Raw genomic sequence first — 11981 nt, 5'->3', positions numbered from 1 at the left:
GTAACCCGTGTTACCCCAGGGTCAACTCTACTTTAGAAATGGGGCCATGTATGTGGCCAGAAGAAAACTCGACTGTAAAGCATGGAAAGAGTTCGGAGCAAATTTCCAAGCTCTCAAGACTGACAACCTTCAAGAGCAAGGTAGCGAAGTAGACGTCTCTCTCCGGACCTAGCTGTCAAGACTGCTGCTTGGAGGCGATGTGAGGGAACAACGAAATCCCCGGGAACAACGGATCCCGGGAAGTCCCTGTCCAGAGGCGCGGGTCAAACCCGAGCGAGGCGGCGGGATGGGACAGCGCGGCGCCGCGGCCCCGGGCCGGGAGCCCAGCCCCCGCCCCACGGCGTGTGCGCACGCGCCCAGCCTCGGGGCGGGGCCGCGGGGGCCACGCTGCCTCCGCCGGCGCGCCGGTCGCGCGGTGACGCCAACGGACACGGCGCGCGGGGGGGGCGGAGTCTCGGGGCGCCACCGCCTCCGCTCGCTCCCGCGCCGCGCGGTGACGTCATCAGGCCGGGACGCGCGGCCGGACCTCCGGGCGCCGCCGCCTCCTGCCTTCGCCGCACGCCGTCGTCATCCGGCCCCGACGCGCGGTGACGCTATCGGGCCCCGACGCGCGGGGGGCGGGGAGAGACGAGCGGGCGGTGCCTCGGCCGGGTTGGAGCTGAGCGCAGAGGGCGGGGAGAGGCAGCGAGTTGAGGTGGGGCCGGGGAGGGGCGGGGAGGTGGCGGCCGGAGCATGGCGGACCAGATCCCTCTGTACCCGGTGCGCAGCGCGGCGGCCGCGGCCCACCGCAAACGCGCGGCCTACTACAGCGCGGCGGGGCCCGGGTCGGGGGCCGAGTGGCCCAGCAGGTAACGACGGGGCGGACCTCCCGCTCTCCGTGGCGCTCCCCCGCCCTCCCCCCTCCCGCTCCCTGCCCGGGTGGGGTCCCCCTGCAGGTGCGGCCGGTCCCCGACTCCCCAGCCGGTCTGTCCGCGCACCCGCAGGCCGCGCACAGTGCTTCCGACTCCGGCACGCCGGGACTCTGGGAGGGCGGCCACCCGGTGCGGGGCGGGGGGGGGGGCTCCGGGATGCGCTGTCAGGCCCTCTGTCCCGACCCCGGGTGCCCTGGCGCCCTGGCGCCCATCGCAGACGGAGACGAGTCCCCCCCCCCGTGCCGTTGCTGCGCTCTCAGCTGCGCCGGCGGGAAGTCACGCGGACGCTCCGGTGTTCGAACCTCCGGGCGTTACTGGAGAGATTGTGGACGTGACCCCTGTAACTTGTACTTAGCGTCACAAATATGTACCTTCATGGGCAAGCACTGTTCTCACAAATGTGGGACGTTTCGTTTTATTTGCAGACTACACTTTTTACTTAATCATGGGTTTACAAAGTATTTTTTGTTGACAAGAATTTTTGCTTGTAGCAATGGGAAACGGAAGTTCGGAAGGCTAAGTTGGTTAATGGGGACCACAGTTTAGGGGTAGACTGAAAACCTACCCACCTTTCATTTTACAGTGGAGGTCTCATACCCTAGTTGGTTTTAGCTCATATTTATTTCTTACCTAAAGAGAAGAACACTGCATTTAATAAATGGTAGAGTTATTAGAAAAAGAAGTGGAAAGAAGAAATACTGTTCTCTACAGTAAATGGAAATTTTATTCCTGAGGAATTTTAGAAGCAATTAACTTTTAATACATAAGAGGAAGAAAACTGCATATTTCAATATCCAGTTGCTTCAGGATTCTAGTTTTAAGGTAGTTTTTGTTGCAGGCTGTTTGAAAGGCTATGACATACAGTCGAAGAACGTGTATTATAATGTTACAGAGCTGAATTGAATCTTGGTTCATTGACTTACTTGCTGTTTGATCTTACTTAAACGGAACCCCGTTTCCTGGGATGTAAAAGCAGGGACACTGGCTCTTCTTACAGGACTGCCGAGAGTTACAGGGTTGCAAGGTGCCTGTGTCTGGTGTTTGTATCATTTCTCTTTTCCTCCCTCGTATTACCTATGAGAGTAATCGCGTTAATAATTCTCCAAGTGGTCGGTTTTAGAAGATCATTATTTGGAACTATCCTGCTTATTTCACAATCGATTTCCATCGTGGTTTGCATCTCTGTTTTTGGTACGTAGATATTTAGCATCCCTTCGTCTTCTGGTGGATTGTTTCTTTTATTACAACATATTCTTTGTCTCTGGTAATTTTCTTTGCTCTGAAATTTACTTCTGCCATATTGTGGCTTAATGTTTGCATCGTGTTCGCTTTCAACCTAAGTTGAATTTGAAGTGAGTTTCAAATTCTTTGTTGGATCGTGGTCTGCCACTAAGCACTCTCAGTCTCTGTCTTTGGATTGTTGTATTTAAACCCTTTACCTTTCAGTTAATTGCTACCTTAGAGCTCAGGTGCTATTTTATTGTCTGTTTTCTGTTTCTCCTGATTCTCATTCCCCTTCTGTTTCTCTTCTTGCCCTCCTTTAGGTTACTTGAGGTTTTCTTGGATATCTCCCCAGTGTTTTTTTGTTTTTTTTTTTTAAATTTTTTTTTTCAACGTTTCTTTATTTTTGGGACAGAGAGAGACAGAGCATGAACGGGGGAGGGGCAGAGAGAGAGGGAGACACAGAATCGGAAACAGGCTCCAGGCTCTGAGCCATCAGCCCAGAGCCTGACGCGGGGCTCGAACTCACGGACCGCGAGATCGTGACCTGGCTGAAGTCGGACGCTTAACCGACTGCGCCACCCAGGCGCCCCTAGTGTTTTTGAGCGTAGGTCCTTGTATGTTATTGTGTTCGCTCTGTTGGGTATTGCAGTATACATACACAGGGACTTACCACCATGGTATGTTGGTATTAGGATTTTACTCCATGGAGTGAAGTGTGTAAACCTTGCTTACATTTTGGTCCCTTTACCCATTTCCACCCTCCCCCCCCCCCACTTTAACTCATATCAGAAGGTGTTACACTTTTTGTTTATTTTTTTTTACATATTTTTTTAACATTTATTTATTTTTGAGACAGGGAGAGACAGCATGAACGGGGGAGGGTCAGAGAGAGAGGGAGACACAGAATCTGAAACAGGCTCCAGGCTCCGACCTGTCAGCACAGAGCCTGACGCGGGGCTCGAACCCACGGACCGTGAGATCGTGACCTGAGCCGAAGTCGGATGCTTAACCGACGGAGCCACCCGGGCGCCCCTACGCTTTTTGTTTAAATCATCAAATACAATTTATAAAACTCAGGATTATAAGGATAGTTCATTGTACGTACCCATGTTTTTGGTCATTCTGTTATTATTCATGCTGTTTTGCTCATTTCCTTCCTGGTGTTCCAGGATTCTCTTTTTTCCCCCAATCCATTCTATTTGAGAAACTTAGTATAGCCAATCTTGAAACGTCTTTCATCTTAGAATGTTTTCACTAACCCTTCATTCCTGAGGGGTAGATTTATTGGATATAGAATTCCTGGTTGACGGTTTTTTCTCACCACTTGAAAACTCTTGTTACATGTCTGGCTACCCTTCATGACTTCTGCAGAAGTTCACTGCCACTCGAATTGGGATCCCTACAGCCAGTGTGTTATTTGTGCCTGACTGCATTCAAGTTTTTGTTTCTCATTTTCACAAGTTTAACTGTGATGTATCTTGTGGACTTTGAGTTTATCTTGGTTGGTACTTAGTTAAGCATTCTTAATCTGTTGGGGTTTGTTTCACCAAAGTTAGGGAGTTTCTAGCCATTAGTTTCTCGTGTACTCTCTCTTTGGTTCCCCCATCTCCTCTCTCTCCTGCTGGTACTCAGATGATACAAATGTTGGACATTTGTTAGTGTTATGTAATTCCCTGGGCTGTTTTCCCCCCAGTTTCTTTTTTCTGTGTTCAGATTGTGTGCATTCTATTGATTTGTTCTCAAATTCCCCAATTCTGTCCTCTGTAGTCTTCACTCTTCTATTGATCCCATCCAGCAGTGTTGTATTTTCGCTGTTGTTATTGTTCAGTTTTATAGTTTCTATTTGTTTCAAGAGAGTTCGTAATTGATTGTTGAAGTGTTTTTCTGTATGCTGCTTAAAATGGTGGTCACCTAGTTCCAGTATCTGAGCTAGCCTCGGCTTAGGTGTGTGTTGCCTTTTGTAAGTCCCACTGTGAGTGTTTTGGTTCTCGTGTGACTGATGGGTTTTGATTTTATCCCGGACATTCTGGCTGTTAATGTTTGGTTATACGTGGGTCCTGTTGTATCTTTTACTTTAGCAGGTGATCAGCCTGTTTAGATTTAGCCTATAGGTCCCGGCCTACATTTATGGGCTGTGATTCCAATGACAGTTTAATTTTGTGCTGTGATTTTTGGTGTCCTTGCTTTATGTGGTCCTACTGGGACTCTTATCCTCTCTGCTTATGCTGCTGAGAGGAAGAAGGGATTTCCCCAGACCCAGCGTCTGTTTGTAAGAGAAGGAAGAAGCGTCAGGCCTTGTGACAAGGAGGCTTTGTTGGCTGGGCGGTGGTTGTGGTTGTACCTGTTCTGTGTGTGCCTGCTGGCGGTTCTGGTGCCTCTGGTTGGAAGAGTCTGAGCACCCCTGAGGCCACATCCTTCCCGCTGGTGCTGGTGCCCCCCCCCCGCCGCTCTGGTCTCTGGTGGCACGGGTGGGGGGGGGGGAGATTCAGGCTTCCTGGACTGGCTGCTTCTGAAGTGAGATTGAGATTGCAGTTGGTGCTGCCTGGTTGTCCTAGTGAGAGAGGGGAACCTGAGGCCCGTCGGGACAGAGGGGCTTTTGAGGCCTCTAGGGTTCCTCTAACTGGTGCTGCCCAGAGGCACCAGTGTCCCCTGATAGGACAGGGGAGTCTTAGGGCCATTTCCCACAGGCACTTGGTGATCTCTTGCTGCTGGTGGTGGACTCTCTCCAGGGGAGGAATGACCCTCCTGGGCTGCCTTTTGTTGCTTGGTTGGGAGTTAGGGAATACCAGGCCTAGGTCCTTCCTTCTGTCGGTGGGCGTGTGTAAGACGTCCTCCCCTGTGCTGTTAATCTGGTCCTCTGTTCCAGAGCAGCCCAGCTCGCTTCCTCTTTACCGCTGCCTTTTTATCATCTTCCAGAGCACTCCTTTGGTTGGCTCTTGCTTTATTTCCAAGGTTTATGTGTGGACTTGGGGAGCAGGGAGAGGTGGGTCTTAAGCGGAAGTTGTGCTTTTACATTATTTTGTGAAATTTGGTTGCGTTTTGTCACGGGAATGTGTGTGCAGTTGGAAAGCTAAGTGGCAGAACGCCCAGAAGAAGGTGCTGTGGCTCTGTGCTCTGCTCACTCCCTTCTCCTTCCCTCACCCCTCACCCCCGAGGCAGTTATTTGGGACTCTTGCGGCTGTTTCTGCTGGCGTTGAAAATCTCCAAATTTCGGTGCCTGTGTTCCTGACTTTGTCAGCACCTGCAGTTACTTTCTTGTGAAACCTTGCGAATCTCCACCCCAGCCGCGATAGAATTAAACGCCCCGCTGGCTCCTGTGGTCCCCTGCTCCCCTCACGGCACAGATTGGACTTGACGGTAAATGTTGGTGCAGCGGCTGTCAGATTTTCCCCCTGACGCCTGGCCTTATGAGTTGGGAAATGTTCCCTTCTCTTCTACTTTCTGGAAGACATTGTATAGACTTGGTGTTGACTTCTTTAAACGTTTGCTAGGATTTCCCAGTGAAACCATCTGGGCCTGCAAATTGCTTTCCTGGGTGTTTCAATTTACAGACGCAGTTTCTAGGCTGTTCACGTGAGCCGTGTCACGTTGGGTGAGTTGTGATTGTGCCCTTTGAGGAATTGGTCCCTTTCAGAAAAGTCGCCATGTTTGTGTGTACAGAGTTGTTGGTCATGTTCTCTTGGTGGCTTTGAGGTGGTTTCATTCAGATGTTGGTGGTTTGTGCTTCACTCCTTTTTGTGGGTTAGTCTTGCTAGAGATGTGATCTTTTCCAAGAGCCATCTTTTATTTTACTTATTTTTTTGTAGTTTTCTATTTCATTAATCTTTGTCTTATTTTTTCCTTCCTTTTGATTGCTTTAGGTTTATTTTTCTTATCTCATTCTGGTTTTTTAGGGTGGGAGTTTCGATTATTGATTGGAGACTTTTCCTCCTTTGAAAAACAATTTTTTTTAAGTTTATGTATTTATTTTGAGAGAGAGGGAGAGCAGGGGAGGGGCAGAGAGAGAAGACGACAGAGAATCCCAAGCAAGCTCTGAGCTGTCCGCACAGATCCCGATGTGGGGCTTAAACCCACAGACCTTGAGATCGTGACCTGAGCCGAAGCCAAGTTGGATGCATAACTGACTGAGCCACCTAGATGCCCCAGGCTTTTTTTTGATTAATGTTTGCTTGGCATATAATTTTCCATTATTTTACTTCCAGCCTACTTACGTTTGAGGTGAGTTTCTTGTAGTCAGCTTATGGTGGGATTCTACTTCTTATCCACGCTGCCCATGTCTGTCTTACGCTTGATGTATTTAGAACATTTATGTTCACTGTCACGATTGATAAGTTAGGGCTGATATCTGCCATTTTCCTTTTTGTTTTCTGTGTTTTTGTTTCCTTGTTTTCTTTTTCCTGTTTTCCTGTGGGTTACTTGAACATTTTTTAGAATTCCATTTAGATTTACCTGTGGTGGTTTTCACTGTATCTCTTTGTATAGATAACTATTTGGTGGTAGTTCTAGGTGTTTCATTATCCATATGTGACTCATCACAGTGTTCTGGGGTTGATATTTTATCTGTGTTAGTGAAGTGTAGAATCCTTACCTCACAACATCCCTTTACTCGTCTCTGTGGTAAAGCTATTATTTTGTAAAATGACGTATAAATTTTATATATGTAGAAGTATGTAAATATTTCCCTTTCGTGTAACTAGAATCACACATCAGTGTTCTAACTTTTGCTTTATTGCTCGAGCATAATTTAGAAGAATCAAAAGAAGGAATGCCTGTCGTATTGACCCATGTTTTTGCTATTTCTGTTATTCTCTTATTTTCTGAAATTCCTGAATTTATTTTATTATTTCTGTTTTAAGAATTCCTTGCTATTCTTTAATGTAGGTGTGCTTGAAACAAATTCTCTTAATTTTCTTTCATCTTAGGAGGTCTTTCTCCTTCATTCATGAAGGGTAATTTTACCAGATATACAGTTTGGGGTTGACAGGTTTTTTGTATTCTTTTTTTAGCACTTGAAAAATGTTATGTTGCTTCTTTTCAGCCTCCATGATTTCTGATGAGAAATCCGATGTCATTTGGATGTTTCTTTTCCCGTGGGTAATACGTTACTTCTTACTGCTGTCAAGCTTTTTTCTTGTCTTGATTTTTCAGTAGTTTCACCATTATGGGTCTTTGCATAGATTTCTTCGGGTTTATATCGTTTGGAGTTCACATAGCGTATTGAATCTGCGTGTTTATATCTTTGGTCAAGTTAGAAGTTTTCAGCCATTTTTTTGTGTACTTTTGAGCCCCACCCTCTTTCGTGTCTTCTTCTGATACTCTCTCTGGAGACAACTTTGGAGATCTTTTCTTGTCTCATATGGTCCTGAGTTTTCTGCTCTTTTGTTTTAAGTCCATTTTCTGCTTACATTGGGTGGATTTTGTTGTTCACTTAAAGAAAGTTCCTTGGTTTTTCCTTTGTCTCTTCCATTCTGCTCCTGAACCCTATCCGTTAGGGTTTTAGATCTCTGTTACTGTATGTGTAGTTTTAGAATTTCCATTTTATTCTTCTTCATGTTGGTATCCTTTGCTGAAATAGCTGTTGGTTTTCATTTGCATCAAGTATGTTTTTTTTTTTTTTGTTTTTTTAATTTATTTATTTTTGAGAGGGAGACAGAGCAAGAGTCGGGGAGGGGCAGAGAGAGAGGGAGGCACAGAATCGGAAGCAGGCTCCAAGCTCTGAGTTGTCAGCACAGACCCTGACGCGGGGATTGAACCCACGAACTGTGGGATCGTGAGCTGAGCCAAAGTTAGACGCCTAACCAATTGAGCCCCCCAGACCCCCCAGTATGAGTGTTTTTTGATTGTATCCGAGACATTTTGGGTATTAGGCTATGAGGCTCTGGATCTTCTGTTCTATTAGGCCTCCTCTGACCCCAGGACTGAGGGGCGGGGAGGTGGGATGAGGCCATGTTGCCTTATAACTGCCTCATGGGGTGAAAACCGGGTGTCCCTTTACCGCTGGGCAGAGATGGGGTCTGAGGCGTCCCACTGGGCTCTGCTGATGTCCCCTTGTCTGGGGAGGGGAGGAGTGCCTGTTTATTACACCTTGTGGCCTCCTCCAGTGTCTCCTGAGGGTCCTTTACCTCTGGGTTCCAGCTTGTCCCTGTCATGTGCTGTGACAGTGGGAGAGATGGGCAGGAGGGACCAGGCTTTTCTTGGGGCTGTCTTAGGTCTGTGCCCGAGATTGTTTTCTGGCTGCTGACTCTCTTGTACACAGCATTGGGAGCTCCCGCTGTGTTGCTCCTGGGGTGTGAGGTCCCTCCTGGTCTGCCTCCTCCTCCCCCTCACCTGTCTGTGTGTGTCATCTCCAGCTTGTAGCTGTGTCTGTTGGGGAGTCGGGAAGGGCTCTGCTCAGTCTTGCTCTGGAACTGAAAGGAAGGAGTAATTTTCCTTTGTTTTTTGTTTTTGTTTTTGTCTTTCCTCCTTGTATTTTAAAGTCATTCTTACTTATTTTTCATTCATTAATAGCTTTTCAGATACAGTTCACATACCATACAGGTCTCCCACTTCAAGTGTAAAATTCAGGGGCGCCTGGGTAGCTCAGTCGGTTAAGCGTCCAACTCTTGGTTTTGGCTCAGGTCGTGATCTCACGGTTCGTGGGATTGAGCCCCATGTTGGGCTCTGCGGACATTGCGGAGCCTGCTTGGGACTCTCTCCTCTCTCTCTTTGCCCCTCCCCGGAGGGTGTGTGTGCTCTGTCTCTCTCAAAATAAACTTAAAAAAGGGTAAAATTCTGTGTTTTAGTGTATTCACAGATAAGTCAGCCATCACTACAGTCAGTGTTGAGCATTTTTGTCACCTCGGAAAGAAACCTGGCACGCTGTAGCTGCCATCCCACTTCATCTCTAGATTTTCTTTCTTCTCTCTTCTTTTTTTGGTAAGTTTTATTTAAGTAATCTCTACATTTCATTTGGGGCTCAAACTCAACGATCCTGAGATCAAGAGTCCCACACTCCTACTGAGCTAGCCAGGCACCCTGCTATAGATTTTGTTATTGCAGCAAACTATGTTTAACAAAACTAACCGTTTTTAAGTGTACTTTTGACCTAATATATAACAAGTCACTAATTTCATACTTCAGAATTGGTAGATAGTTTAAGGTTTGTCTAGTATTTCTGTTTTGGGAAATATGTGTGCTGTGTATTAGAACGCAGCTAAAAAATTATATGATCTATAATATAAATTTTAGATTAAATAGTACAATCTAAAAATGATATAAATTTTAGATTAAATAATAAAATCTAAAAAACAGTTTAAAAATGAAAAGTGTTGGGGCGCCTGGGTGGCGCAGTCGGTTAAGCGTCCGACTTCGGCCAGGTCACGATCTCGCGGTCCGCGAGTTCGAGCCCCGCGTCGGGCTCTGGGCTGATGGCTCGGAGCCTGGAGCCTGTTTCCGATTCTGTGTCTCCCTCTCTCTCTGCCCCTCCCCCGTTCATGCTCTGTCTCTCTCTGTCCCCAAAATAAATAAACGTTGAAAAAAAAAATTAAAAAAAAAAAAAAATGAAAAGTGTAAATGCAGTCTTACATTTCCAAGAACAAAAGTTAATATTATGAGGTTTTTTTTCCTCCACGTAGGCAATAGAAAGCTAATTAGTTGTTAGAAAAACAGCTTTGGGGGGCGCCCGGGTGGCTCGGTCGGTTGAGCATTAGACTTCAGCTCAGGTCATGATCTCACGGTTCGTGGGTTTGGGCCCTGCATCTGGCTCTGTGCTGACAGCTCAGAGCCTGGAGCCTGGTTGGGATTCTGTGTCTCCTTCTCTCTCTGCCCCTCCCCGACTCGCGCTCTGTCTCTCTCTGCCTCTCAAAAATAAAACTAATAAAAACAATTAAAAAGAAAAACAGCTTTGATACAGGCTTTGCTTGCTTTGTGAGCTTTAAAAGCCTCTTTGACCATATAAAAATATAATTTTGTGCTCACAATGTATAAGGAATTGTACTAAAGTATTTTAAAAGTTCTCAGGTTTTCTTTGGAGTGAGATAACTTTTATTTCATTATAATCAGACCAGTTTAGGACACAATATACTTAAAATATAGTGATGGCAAATCGTTAAAACTTGTATAGAATTTTTCATCCTGAGGTTTATATTTTATGAAAATTTCAAGGGGACAAATTAGATGTGATTTGAGTGTGGTTTAACACGTGTGAGGATGTTCCTGGTTGTTTTGTTTTGTTTTGTTTTTTCAGTATGTTAGTAGGTGAATGAAATGCTGTCTCCCACATGTGGTATTCAACAGTTCACTAGGAATGCAATCACTTGTTAAGATCTTTTTTTTGGTAAACTAATGTGAAGCATGTATTCCTTCTTGTATTATGTGTAGTTGGGTAAAAGTAAGGTAACTTTTAAATTTGTTAGTTTGATATTTGTATTTCTGTCTCTTAAACGGTACCTGTGTTATTCACCTTATCTTTACAGTCGAATGAGGAATGAATAACACTGGACATTATTTTGTTTATCCATGTCTGTTAGTACCTTTTCCTTGCTTCTCTTTGCAGTGTGGCTTTTGGCCCTGCCTAGAGCCATTTGCAGTATTATAATAGTTAAACTTTAGTGTTTGAAAAGAGATTCATGCTGAGAACAGATGGCTATTGTCTGATTATCTCTAAAATATTAGCATGTTTCTTGATAGAGGCAACACAGATTTTTTTAATGCTGGTTTTCCCATTCTGAGTGTCTATACACAGTTTTCTCTGAATCTTACAAATTTTACAACTGTGATGATGATCTAAAAAATATCTTACGAGTTGTAAAGATGAAACGTCTCCTTTTCTGTGGCAATTTACAACTGAAAAAGTTTTTTGAAGTATAGAATGACGCTTAAGATAGCGTTTGTCAAAGTGCCCAGGCCTCCTTGGATCAGACACATACATATTCTTAAGGGTCTGTAGCTCGCCAAGTTTATGAAGTTCTTTAAATCTGCCAGGACAAGAATATTTCGGTTGAATTTTCTGCAGTTGACAGTATTAGCATGAAGGTAAGAGTTGATGATTGTGAAGGTCACAGTTTGAGGGGACTGAGTGTGTGTCCTGAGCCAACTGGCCCACTTACCTTTAAATTTCTAGATTGGCATTTGCATAATATTGGGTATTGAAGCATTAACTCTAATTTAGAAGTCTGTTTGAATTTATGTACAGCATCTGTGTAATTTCTTACGTCAAGAAGTTGGTATTCGGTCTCTTATACAGCATCTTGGAAGAGGGATCAGTAGCTCCGAGGTGACTGTGTGTGTAGTTCACGCGAGGGGCGTCTCTTGGCTCGAGGGACCAGCAGGCCCTTGTCCTTGCTTGTTCTGTTGCCGAGGCCACGGCTTGCTTCTTGGGCACTGTTCCTTTCCTTTTTTTTTTTTTTTAAACTATTCCACCGTTTACCTCTTCCGCTAGTGTAGGAAGGGAAGCCTGGAAAAGTCCCGGTTTCTCAGTACTTCATACACTTTTGCCGCATATTAATGACTCATCAGTGACGCTTGAACTTGGGAGTTGTATTTGATGAAGGAAAAAGACGTTTCTTTATAGCCCTTTGCTGCTTTGTTTTTCCTACTTTATTAACATGGAGGCAGAGGGGGCAGTGTCTATTTTTCTTCCAGAAGGTTTCAGCATTAGGCGTATTTTAATGGTTTCTCCCTTTACTAGCAGTTGGCTTCTCAGAAATGTTTCTCATCAAAACGGAAACAATAAGGCTGTTAGATGCTTAATGTGAGTTTAAGCTAGTTATTGTACTGACCTACTTTCCCTTTTCCTTAGATTCATGCAAATTACGTGCCTTCCAGCCCTTGAGTGTTTTGTTGAAAGTTCCTAATTTTTGTAAACCT

The 11981-nt window shown here is 45.5% G+C and overlaps 1 protein-coding gene across 1 annotated transcript in view; it reads left to right on the top strand.

The window, feature by feature from the left end:
- The first annotated feature begins 718 nt into the window (after positions 1-718).
- ATP9B (ATPase phospholipid transporting 9B (putative)) overlaps positions 719-11981 on the top strand; it is a 204428-nt gene continuing 193165 nt past the window's right edge. The window contains exon 1 of the mRNA XM_030336998.1: positions 719-848. Coding sequence (XP_030192858.1) covers positions 733-848 — 116 coding nt within the window. The 5' untranslated portion in view covers positions 719-732. The remainder of the gene's footprint in view (positions 849-11981) is intronic.

The sequence above is a fragment of the Lynx canadensis genome, chromosome D3 (assembly GCF_007474595.2).
Source record: "Lynx canadensis isolate LIC74 chromosome D3, mLynCan4.pri.v2, whole genome shotgun sequence".
Classification (NCBI taxonomy): Eukaryota; Metazoa; Chordata; class Mammalia; order Carnivora; family Felidae; genus Lynx; species Lynx canadensis.
The sequence above is the reverse complement of the archived record's forward strand: the minus strand, read 5'-3'. Positions and strand labels throughout refer to the sequence as shown.